The sequence below is a fragment of the Oncorhynchus mykiss genome, chromosome 13 (genome assembly GCF_013265735.2).
Source record: "Oncorhynchus mykiss isolate Arlee chromosome 13, USDA_OmykA_1.1, whole genome shotgun sequence".
NCBI lineage: Eukaryota > Metazoa > Chordata > Actinopteri > Salmoniformes > Salmonidae > Oncorhynchus > Oncorhynchus mykiss.
This window is the reverse complement of record NC_048577.1, coordinates 48,531,748-48,544,145: the sequence shown is the minus strand read 5'-3', so window position 1 is coordinate 48,544,145 and position 12,398 is coordinate 48,531,748. Positions and strand designations below refer to the sequence as shown.

Below are 12,398 nucleotides of genomic sequence, written 5' to 3'. Positions count from 1 at the left end.
TTGTGTAAAAACTGTGTACAGATTAGTACTACAAAAAGGGGACACACGTCAATATTTTGTGACTAAAGACAGTGATGAAATCCAGTGGACAAGGATATTACTGGACGTTCAAGTTGCAACTGGCACACCAGACCGTGAACACACACACACACAGACACAGACACACACACACACACACACACACACACACACACACACACACACACACACACACACACACACACACACACACACACACACACACACACACACACACACACACACACACACACACACTCACTCACTCACTCACACACTCACACTCACACACACACACACGTTGATGAGACAAAGACACACAGAGACACTTAATCCTCTCAAAGAAGAGTTGGGGAGGGAGGGAGGGAGGGAGGGAGGGAGGGAGGGAGGGAGGGAGGGAGGGAGGGAGGGAGGGAGAAGAGAGGAATAGAAGAACGGCAGATGGCCAGAAAGACGTCAATCCAACTCATTCTTCCAGACAGCGCAGGGCACTGTGGGTAATTGCAAACAGGACTGACGTTAGTGTTGGGACCCTGCACGTCACGGAGAGAGGAGGAGAGGATGAGAGAAACAGGTAGATAATAAGGGAAAGCTTCAGGCCACAACAGGCCACCACCACCTAGTGAACCCAGTGAACAGGGACAGACATGCCTCGACTCTCTGGGTGAAGGTATTCAACAAAACAGACAGACTATGATTCATTACTCTATTTATTGTAGTGAACTGAGTCTTTTCAGCTCGCATACAGGAATTTCTTACACAACAAGATTGCCACTTGTATTTTTTTGGGCAATTCAATGAATAGCAACCAAAAACAAGCATAAATCACTCAAAACCACAAAATGAGTTGTCCATATATTACACTAGAAACTGCTAACAACACGACATTGGAATGTCAGCCAACCCGGGGGGGGGGGGGGGGGGGGGGGGGGGGGTCAGGGTATGTAATCATTGAGACAGTCATCAAGCAGTGAGGGTATGAAGAGACTCATCTGCTCAAACCGTCAGTGTTGCTGAAAACCCATCAACTCATTTCAACTTCACTTCAGTCTGGCTTGTCTCCAGTTTTATTTAGAAGCATTTCTCTCTTTTAGCAACAGTCACTGAGTTTCCTCAGTCCTCCCTGGCAGAGTAGGGTATTGAACTGGGTGATGTTATTTCTATGTAGAGGATGGTTATTGATGCCATTACATTAGTGTCACACTTGTCGCATGTTTGTTTAATCCCACCTGCACATTTCACCATTTCTGCCAACTAGGCTTTTTCAGGGCGGAGGGTGAAGAATGTTGCAGAAAGAAATGCATTACTGTCAGGGCTGATGAAAGGAGCGGACCAAGGTGCAGCGTGGTGAGCGTACATGTTCTTTAATAAAGAAAAAGACGCCGGACAAAACAATACACACTACAAAACAACACCGTGAAGCTTAAGGCTAAGTGGCATAAAGAAAGTCAACTTCCCACCAAGACAGGTGGGAAAAAAGGCACCTAAGTATGGTTCCCAATCAGAGACAACGATAGACAGCTGTCCCTGATTGAGAACCATACCCAGCCAAAACATAGAGATAAAAAAAATCATCAGAAACACAACACATAGAAATGCCCATCCCAACTCACGCCCTGACCAAACCAAAATAGAGACATAAAAAGGATCTCTAAGGTTAGGGCGTGACAATTGCAGACATGAATCACTGTACTCATGGGATTTGTTTGTATGGTTGTCCCATAAAATGTATGTTGTTTGTATAATTCGTTATTGTTTACATAATTATTTCAATCTGCAAAATACACAGTACATATTTCTTCTGGCTTCATGGCTCAGAAGAAGCAACCACAGAGTCCTCAGTATGATGTCCCTGAGCTGGGATGACTAGGAGGATTTGCACTGAGTGCTTTGACCTCTAGAGTCTAAAGAGATAGTTGCAAGGAGGGAAATCAACTCAATCCTTTGGGGTGCATGTGAAGTGGGAACTCAAATGATCCAATCTGCTCTCTCACCAAGTTAAACAGATGGTGTCTAAACCTACCAATAATATCAGACATTTAACATATTATGTCAACATTTTGAAAGACTAGACATTTTGGTTGTTGTTGTTTAGATAATTGTTTTGTGGTGAAGTGGGCATCTGCTGACTCATCTCCCCTCTGTTAACAAAACAGGGACTCATTTAGATAACTGATAAAATACTATCTTTATTAAATACAACAAATATTAACAGGGTTCACAGTCATAGAACACATACTGGTAACCACACACACGTGCATACACACACGTGCATACACACAAACACACAGAACATTTACTGGTAACCACACACACACACACACACACTGGTAACCACACACACACACACACGCACGCACGCACGCACGCACGCACGCACGCACGCACGCACGCACGCACGCACGCACACACACACACACACACACACACACACACACACATACTGGTAACCACACACACACATATACACATACACAGCGCACACACATACACAGACGCACATACACAACCCACTATCTGTGCAGCTCACAATCTCTGATCATAAGAACATATTTATAAAGCACAGTATAAATACTGAACACTGTGCAAAGCATTTTGTTAAGACACATTCTAAGTAGGCAAGATAATTGAGGCACCATGGTAACATGGACAGGGGCAGGGATGTGTCTTTGGATGACCAGTAAAGTACTTCTACCCAGTGGGGTGAGTATGGATGTAGGCCAGTGGTATCTACTAGTGACTAGTCGACTAGTCTACTAGTCCTGCACAGCCATTGGGAGGAAGGGTCAGCTGGAAGCCTGACAGGTCCAGGATCAGATTTCCCTGCCGCCCAGCCTAGCTGTCTCCATTACACACTGAAAACTCTCCACTGGCCCAGGACCAACGCTTAGGGCTGCTCTCTGTTTGCACCACAGCCACCAGGCTGATCTCTTTGTGTTCCACGTCACCACAATATCGCTGCAGAGCATTTCTGCCATAGCTTTCAGAGACGGTGCCCAGTCCCATCAGGACATTGAGTGTTTTTACACATAGTCCTCTTTAAAAGAACTGATCTTTGAATGAGGTCTCAACTCTTTTGTCAGTTCACTTCACCTATCCTGTGGTCCAAGTCCTCTTTGCATTGCCATGTTTAGAAAGGAACCAAGATCTTTTTCCAAAATTCACTCAATGCACTCCAGGGTTTTACAAAGTGCAGTGCAGGATAAGACATTCCATCAAAACGTGTTCTCGGACAGCTGTATACACCTGCTTACATTTTGAAAGCTAATAGACTGCATTTAGTGAAAAAAGGGGAGAAATAATCATTTTTATCAGAAGACACTACTACATGTAAATATTATTGTTAACAGAATAAATAGCAGAAGAATAACTGCAGATGAAATAAGGCTGTAATTAAATATTGTACACCCAATGTAGGCTACCGCCCTTTGAGATATATAATTGATTTTGGACCCTATCTTGTGATTCTCACCAAATATGTTGTTGTCTTCTCACACTATTCAAACCCCACAATCAAATAAAGAGTTTATGAACCTCTCTTAGCCTATAGATCACATATGGCAAACAAATAGTCTGAACTAAAAACTAAACATTTCTGTGTATTCTTGACCATCGCTTATCAATACAAAAAAACACGTTGTTTTCCATGAACCTGCACATCCACTTCTCTCTTTTGTGGCACCAATGTGAGCGGTTACGGCAAGGGAAACAATGCTGCAGTAGCCTAGTGTGTCGTGTGGAAATAATGACAAGCGTAACCTGGGGAGCTTTGTGTTCACATTGCCCTAAAAAAGGAATCAAACCTCGGAATTCAGGAGAACCGAACTCAGACCAGCTCTCGAGATGATCTCAGTTCGGTTTGCTTAAGGGGCTCTTCTCTCTTCTTCTGAGGGGGTCTGAGTTCTTTGAGAGTGTTCACGCTGCACAAAAAAATGTGCAAACTGCACTGGGTTCACTAAAATGGTAAAAACGCCCTTAGTCAACCCTCTGCACACATTCAAAACGGCCCTGTGCATTTAGCTAGCTAGCACACAATAACATATAAAATGGCACTGCAATTCACTCATGTCTTAAAAACACCAACATTTACAATTGCTAGAGTTGTATGTTCTGTATAAACTGTTATTACAATCTGGTAAATATATCATAAATAAATATACATTCTGTTTCAGCTGTTTTTATTGTCAATATGATGGCATTATACTCGATTCTCAGTGACATTAGCAAAAAGCAAGCTGTCACAATATCTCTGCCATGGTCTCATCAGTTCTGTTTGTAGTAAACGGTGTAAGCCATTGACGGTGCAAGTAAGTCCTTGAGTAAAATAGTATTTTTTTTGTCTCTTCTCCTTTACTTTGCCATCCTCCTTTATCTTTCTCTCTATTTAACTTAGAGGCAGAGTACCAGGGTTGTATTCAGCAGATCCTCTGTCTATCCAGCCATCCTGTCTCACACCTGAGTGACCAGGGGTTCCCTGAGGTACACGTTGCCTTTGTTCTCCCACTCGTCCTGCCCCGCACACAGTCCTGACAGCAGTGTCCCATTGAGGGGGTTACAGATTCCCTTGCAGTCACCCACATACAGGGGAGTGTAATCTCCCTCCCCTTCGTCTCCCTCCTCATCCTCACCCTCCCAGAGAGAGGTGCTGATGTGGGTGTACTCACTGATTTTCTCGAGACACTCCGTCTCTCGGTGATAGAAGTAGCTGAAGTTGGACACAATGACGGGGACTGGCAGGGAGATGGTGAGCACACCAGCGATGGCACACATGGAGCCCACCAGCTTGCCCCCCAGAGTCGTAGGGTACATGTCCCCATAGCCCACTGTCGTCATGGAGACCACGGCCCACCAGAAGGCCTCGGGGATGCTGGTGAACACCGTGTCGGGGCTGTCCGCCTCGGCGAAGTAGACAGCGCTGGAGAAGAGGATGACTCCGATGAAGAGGAAGAAGATGAGCAGGGCCAGCTCTCTCAGGCTGGCCTTCAGAGTCTGGCCCAGGATCTGCAGGCCCTTGGAGTGACGCGACAGCTTGAAGATCCTGAACACCCTGACCAGCCTAATGACCCTGATGATGGCCAAAGACATGCCCGGGTCCTTGTTGGAGGTTTTGTCCCTGGCCAGCTCTGTGCCCAGAGTGACGAAGAAGGGAATGATGGCGAGGAAGTCGATAGTGTTCATCACGTCCTTGAAGAAGTGGAGCTTACTGGGGGAGCTGGCTAAGCGCATAATGAGCTCAAAGGAGAACCAGAAGATACATATGGTCTCCACCTGGAAGAAGGGGTCATGGAAAGCACTGCCAGTGGGAGGGACCAGGATGGTGATGTTGGGGAGGGTAGGATGGGGCTGGTAGGTGAATTTCTGGGGGGAGAGAAGGAGAGAGGGAAAGTGAGTGGTGTTAGAAATGAAGCAGGAGAGATTGAGGGTAGCTAGAACAGTGAAGGGGGGAATGACCGTGGTTTAGACAAGAGATAACAAACAGGGTTGTAACGTCTCCTTCCAACTCACACCCTCCAACACGTAGATCCCCTGAACGCAGCTCACTCTCCAGATCCCAATCACCTGGATTCTAATCACCTGTTCACACACCTGTATGTCATTATCACACACTATTTAGTTCAGTTCTTTGCTCCACATCACTGTGAGGTTTTGTTTGTTTTGTAACACACGTCTTTCAGAGCGCTGGCTTTCCTGTGATTTACTCCTCCTGTGTATGATGGTTTTTGCCTATCTCACTAACGGTACCTTTTGCCTATTCCCTGCCTGTACTTTAGCCAATCGGATTTCCTGTTATCAACCTATTGCCTGATCTCCCAGACTACATTACTAGCCTTTTCCATGTCTGTACTGTTCCCTTTTGGACCCCCTGTGTAGGACCTTCTGCCTGCCCCTGGACCCAGCTACCTGCCTCCTCCTGTGGTCCTTTACAATAAACACCTGCTGCACCCTGCACTTGAAACCAGCTCTCTGTCTCTCCTCGTGTTCATTACAAGGGTAATGAAGGACATGAATTCATTATTAAGAAATAGTAAGGGTGTAAGGTTAGACAGAGGTCGGGGAGAACCATGATGACTACTGTAAACATGAGAAAGAGGAGAGAGGGAGGAGAAGTGATTATTTTAAAGGTGGCAAAGTTTTTCCTCAGCACATGTGGAAAATGCATCTGTTATCACGGTCTGATTAAGACTGTGATAACTGTAATACTGTGTATAACTTCACTTGTGCAATCACACTTTCTCTTTCTTTCCACAGACCTTGATGCAAATGTGTTTCGTCTCTATATTTAAACAGAAGAAAAACATTATAGAGCAAGACTGCATGTGACAACGGCTAATGTTACATACAGCACAGCGTCTGGACTGACTGAGGAATCTGACACTTCATTTCATCCTTACAATGTTTTCTAAGAAGCAGTCTTGGGGTTCAAAGTGGGACAGTCAAATTTAGGTTTTATGGTATGTCCAGCCATAAGATGGATTGGAGGCAAATGGCTCAGAATTGTTATTGCCTGTGATAAAATTATAGTGAAGCAAAAGTCTATGATACTCTGTGTGTTAGTGCCTGTCCGTGTGCCTGCATGAGTGTGCCTGTGTGAGGTGCGTATACAGCAGTTGTTTGTTTGTGCATATACTGCATATGTTAGTCTTTATGTAGAGGCCTGGAATGCTTTTACCAACTGAAATGACAGTGACATTTGCCCTCACATTTGTCAGCCACTTTAGTTCCATTTCTCCTCACCTTTATGAGGTTGAAAAGCCATGATCACACTGACCCGACAGACATTCTCACCCTTTGTCACCCAATAAGAACGGAATAACAACTAGCCGCTCATTCCAAATGGTCACAGAACCATACAGCATGTCTTTCAATACTGTATGCAGTGTCTAGAGCTACCGTCGCAACGGGAGGTGGTCGTCTTGTAAAAGACAAGGATTTATTTTCAGTTGCTGCCACCTATGCTGTCATTTTGAGTCTGTACAGAGCGCTGTGTGTCTTCTGTCAGATGTTCTGATCATGTGAGTGTGTGTGAGTGACTGAGTGAGTGTGAGAGGTCGGGTGTGTGCATGTGCGCTTCGGTAAGACCCACCGTATACCATGTGTTCTGTGCTTTTGCATGATCCCTCAAAATCCAAAGGCAGCTAAGCCAACCTTGTCGGTAAGCCACTTGGCAGGTGAAGTTCATTTAATTTTGTGCGAGTCATCAAATAGGTGTTCTGTACTACTCTTTCCATGCCTCTTTCAGTGGGTATGAGTCAGTGTGTTTATTAATGGGAACCAACGTTTACGTGTTGATGTGCTCTTAGGGTTGTCCTTACGCTATATATAGCTCCTTTAGATCTCTAAGGAGTAACGTGAGACACGCTCCTCTCCACTCTCCTCCTTTGCACTCCACTTTCACTTACCCTCTCTCCCTCTGTCTCTCTCTCCCTCTCTCCCTCTTTCTCTCTCTCTCTCCCTCTCTCCCTCTCTCCCTCTCTCTCTCTCTCCCCCTCTCTCCGTTTATATGTTCCTATCAACTCCATCTATTCCCATACGGAGTCGTCTTGGCAGTGATCCTGGAGCACCAGTCAATGTGAGACACAGATGGACAGTGATCTGGAGATACCATCAATAAAGCATAATGTTCTTTGTGCAGTCCATATTTACCCCTCCCTTCCTGCCCCTCATCTCTCTCTGTCCCACCCCTTTTTCTCTCCCGCTCTTACCTGCAACCTCCCTCTTTCTCTAGTTCCCTAACTGTGATTCTCTCTCTCCTCCAACCTATTTCTCTTGTTTTCCTACCACACTTTAGTTCCCCCTCTCCTCACCCCCCACTCTTCCCATTCCTTTCCCTCAATTTTAACGATATGACTAAAATAATCTCAGAAATGTCTCTGTCCTGTGTTTGTGTGTGTGTGTGTGTGTGTGTGTGTGTGTGTGTGTCGCATGTTGTGTTTAACCCTGTAAGGGGCCTGTGTCGTCACACATGTAGTATTTATGTTCCACAGGGTGACATCTGTCATTGACTTTCACCAACTGTCATCCACTAACTGTCATCCCTCTCTTATTCCTCTCTTCATTCCTCTCTTCATTCCTCTCTTTATTCCTCTCTTTATTCCTCTCTTAATCCCTCTCTTTATCCCTCTCTTTATCCCTCTCTTCATCCCTCTCTTCATTCCTCTCTTCATTCCTCTCTTTATTCTGCTCTTTATTCCTCTCTTAATCCCTCTCTTTATCCCTCTCTTTATCCCTCTCTTCATTCCTCTCCATCCCTCTCTTCATTCCTCTCTTCATCCCTCTCTTCATCCCTCTCTTCATTCCTCTCTTCATCCCTCTCTTCATTCCTCTCTTCATCCCTCTCTTCATTCCTCTCTTTATCCCTCTCTTCATCCCTCTCTTCATCCCTCTCTTCATTCCTCTCTTCATTCCTCTCTTTATCCCTCTCTTCATCCCTCTCTTCATTCCTCTCTTCATCCCTCGCTTCATTCCTCTCTTCATTCCTCTCCTTCCTCTATCTGTGCTTTATGTACATCTCCCGCAGCCTCTCCTTTCTCCTGGTCCCTTTGTTTGTTTCCTTTTCTACTATTCTCTGTTTATCTCTCATTCTCTCTCTCCTGTGTGTCATTTATGTTTGGCCCTCAGGCCCCTGGCCCCACAACGGCCCCCTCTCACCTCTCGGAGCTCCTTCTCGTTCCTGAAGTCAGGCAGCGTCTCCAAGCAGAAGATGGCGATGGACACCACAATGACCATGACGCTGATGATGGCGATGATGCGTGCGCCCGAGGAGGATTCTGGGTGCTCAAAAAGCATCCAAACCTTCCTCTGCATCTCGTTCTCAGGCAGCGCAGGCACCTCCTCCTTGGGGAAGCCCTCATCCTCCTTGAAGCGTTCCATGATCTCCTCACCAAGCTCATAGAAGCGCAGCTCATCCAAGAACACATCCAGGGGCACGTTGGCAGGCCGCCGCAGCCGCCCGCCAGACTGGTAGAAGTAGAGGATGGCGTCAAAGCAGTTCCGGTTCCGGTCCAGGAACAGCTCATTGCGCAGAGGGTCAAAGTAGCGAATTCTGCGGTTAGGGTCCCCCAGGAGGGAGTCAGGGAACTGGGCCAGAGTGCGGAGCTGTGTCTCGTAGCGCATCCCTGACACGTTGATGGCTAGCCGCTCCGTCAGGGCCCAGCCCCCCCTCCACAGGGAGCCTGAGCGACGACAGCTTTCCCTTTTCCCCTCAACCCTCTCCTTTTCACTACCATTGTTCTCTGTCTCCTTCTCTCCCTTCTCCGCCTTGTTGCGCTGGTCCTTGGTCTCCTTGTCGCTCTCGCTCACCTCCTCTGGGAGATGTTTCTTGTCTCCTTCTCCTCCTCCTTCACCTCCACCCTTGTCATGGTTCTCCATTCCTTGGTCTGTCATTCAGCTTCTATTTAGTTCTTTGTGAGGACAGTTTGTCCCCTTACTCTAGAGAGAAATGCACAACGCTGCTGAAGTTATCAAGAAAAATATCAGGTACTGCAGAAGAAGAGACATATCAGGTAAAGGCAGATAAAGAAGTGGGAGGAGAAACAACTCACATTATTGGCAATTTTAATACTCATAATTATTTAACAGAAATGTAAGCTTAAAGTAATTTACGCCAATTCACCCCCAAATACACTACCGGTCAAGAATTTTAGAATACCTACTTATTGAGGGGTTTTTCTTTATTTGTACTAGTTTCTACAGCAGAATAACAGCTTTGCATACTCTTGGCATTCTCTCACCCAGCTTCACATAGAATATTTTTACAACAGTCTTTAAGGAGTTCCCACATATGCTGAGCACTTGTAGGCTGCTTTTCCTTCAATCTGCTGTCTGGCTCATCCCAAACCATCTCAATTTGGTTGAGGTCGGGGGATTGTGGAGGCCAGGTCATCTGATGCAGCACTCCATCACTCTCCTTCTTGGTCAAATAGCCCTTACACAGCCTGGAGGTGTGTTGGGTCATTGTAACTGACTTGCCTGGTTAAATGAAGGTTACATTTAAAAAATAAAAATGACCTGTTGAAAAACCAAATGATAGTCCCACTAAGCCCAAACCAGATGGGATGGCGTATTGCTACAGAATACTGTGGTAGCCATGCTGGTTAAGTGTGCCTTAAATTCTAAATAAATCACAGACAGTGTCACCAGCAAAGCACCCCCACGCCATAACACCTCCTCCTCCATGCTTTACAGTGGAAATCGCCAATTTGGACTCCAGACCAAAGGACAAATTTCCACCGGTCTAATGTCCATTGCTCATGTTTCTTGGCCCTTGCAACCCTCTTCTTCTTATTGATGTCCTTTAGTAGTGGTTTCTTTGCAGTAAATCGACCATGAAGGACTGATTCACACAGTCTCCTCTGAACAGTTGATGTTGAGATGTGTCTGTTACTTGAACTCTGTGAAGCATTTATTTGGGCTGCAATTTCTGAGGCTGGTAACTCTAATGAACTTATCCTCTGCAGCAGAGGTAACTCTGGGTCTTCCTTTCCTGTGGTGGTCCTCATGAGAGCCAGTTATCATAGCGCTTGATGGTTTTTGCGACTGCACTTTGCACTTTCAAAGTTCTTGAAATGTTCCGTATTGACTGACCTTCATGTCTTAAAGTAATGATGGACTGTCGTTTCCCTTTGCTTATTTGAGCTGATCTTGCCATAATATGGACTTGGTATTTTACCAAATAGGGCTATCTTCTGTATACTCTGCCTACCTTGTCACAACACAACTGATTGGCTCACACACATTAAGAAAGAAAGAAATTCCACAAATGAACTTTTAAGAAGGCACACCTGTTAATTGAAATGCATTCCAGGTGACTACCTTGTGAAGCTGGTGAGAGAATGCCAATAGTTTGCAAAGCTGTCATCAAGGCAAAGGGTGGCTATTTGAAGAATCTCAAATACAAAATACATTTTGATTTGTTTAACACTTTGTTGGTTACTACATGATTCCATATGTGTTATTTCATAATTTTGATGTCTTCACTATTATTCTACAATGTAGAAAATAGTTCAAATAAAGAAAAACCCTTGAATGAGTCAATGTTCTGAAAGTCTTGACCGGTAGGTAGTATGCAAGACACATTTTACATCTACAGTAAAGAATAACAAATAAAAGCATGAACTAGACAGGTGTTATTTCAATCAGAACCGTTAACCTTTATGTTCAGAATGACTATTTATTTAATCAGAACATTAGTCTTTACAGTCGACACAGCCATTATTAGAATAACACAGAGTCCTACTCATAAACATCCTAGATACATGCCATGCCCAAGCATGCTGCTGTGAAGTAAGAACCATATTATTGGTGTTATTTACAAGAAGCAGCCTGCACTGTTCCACTCACCCCTCTGTCAGTCAGCTACTGTTGATAGAGACTAATCACTCAGGAGAATCACGGTGCCTCCACTACTGTACCTCCGCCACAGGGTATCTGTCTGGCTGTCTGTCTGGATGTCTGTCTGTCTGTCTGGCCCTCCCTTTGGCCGTCTGTCTGTCTGTCCGTCTGGCCCTCCCTCTGGCCGTCTCTCTGTCTGTCTATCCCCTGTTTGATCTCTCCGTAAGTCTCTATCTCCCACCTCCCTAGCTGTGTCGGGGGGGGCACCATGGCTCCTTCAGGGGTAGTGTTAATCTGTCTGCTGATACCCCACCCTGGGTGAAGTGAAGGTAGTTAAGCTTGTTTGTAGGTCACAGCCTTCAGTCTCTCCCCTTTGCTCTCTCTCATGCCTACTATTTCTCTGGAGAATGCTGTCAGGTCGAAATTCAATCCACTGCCTTCTCTCTACAACCTCAGCATGGTGTCCTCTTCATACCCCCACCCCCTAATGTCAGCCCCCTGCCTCTCTCTTAAAGTCCTCTTCATACCCCCACCCCCTAATGTCAGCCCCCTGCCTCTCTCTTAAAGTCCTCTTCATACCCAAACCCCCTAATGTCAGCCCCCTGCCTCTCTCTTAAAGTCCTCTTCATACCCCCACCCCCTAATGTCAGCCCCCTGCCTCTCTCTTAAGGTCCTCTTCATACCCCCATCCCCTAATGTCAGCCCCCTGCCTCTCTCTTAAAGTCCTCTTCATACCCCCACCCCCTAATGTCAGCCCCCTGCCTCTCTCTTAAGGTCCTCTTCATACCCCCACCCCCTAATGTCAGCCCCCTGCCTCTCTCTTAAAGTCCTTTTCATACCCCCACCCCCTAATGTCAGCCCCCTGCCTCTCTCTTAAAGTCCTCTTCATACCCCCACCCCCTAATGTCAGCCCCCTGCCTCTCTCTTAAAGTCCTCTTCATACCCCCACCCCCTAATGTCAGCCCCCTGCCTCTCTCTTAAAGTCCTCTTCATACCCCCACCCCCTAATGTCAGCCCCCTGCCTCTCTCTTAAAGTCCTCTTCATACCC

The 12,398-nt window shown here is 45.9% G+C and overlaps 1 protein-coding gene across 2 annotated transcripts; it reads right to left on the bottom strand.

Moving 5' to 3' along the window:
• Positions 1–3,658: 3,658 nt before the first annotated feature.
• On the bottom strand, positions 3,659–11,636 carry LOC110486644 (potassium voltage-gated channel subfamily A member 1). Of its 2 annotated transcripts, none has more exons than XM_036941349.1 (3): positions 11,359–11,636; positions 8,668–9,445; positions 3,659–5,376 (listed from the first exon to the last, which is right to left on the bottom strand). In XM_036941349.1, exons 2-3 carry the CDS (start codon positions 9,400–9,402, stop codon positions 4,468–4,470), a joined length of 1,644 nt encoding a protein of 547 aa, XP_036797244.1. In that variant the 5' UTR covers positions 9,403–9,445; positions 11,359–11,636; the 3' UTR covers positions 3,659–4,467. The 2 variants fall into 2 exon arrangements, with proteins under 2 accessions (XP_036797244.1, XP_021414078.2); XM_021558403.2 differs by having other exon boundaries at positions 8,668–9,498; positions 11,359–11,608.
• Positions 11,637–12,398: the final 762 nt, after the last annotated feature.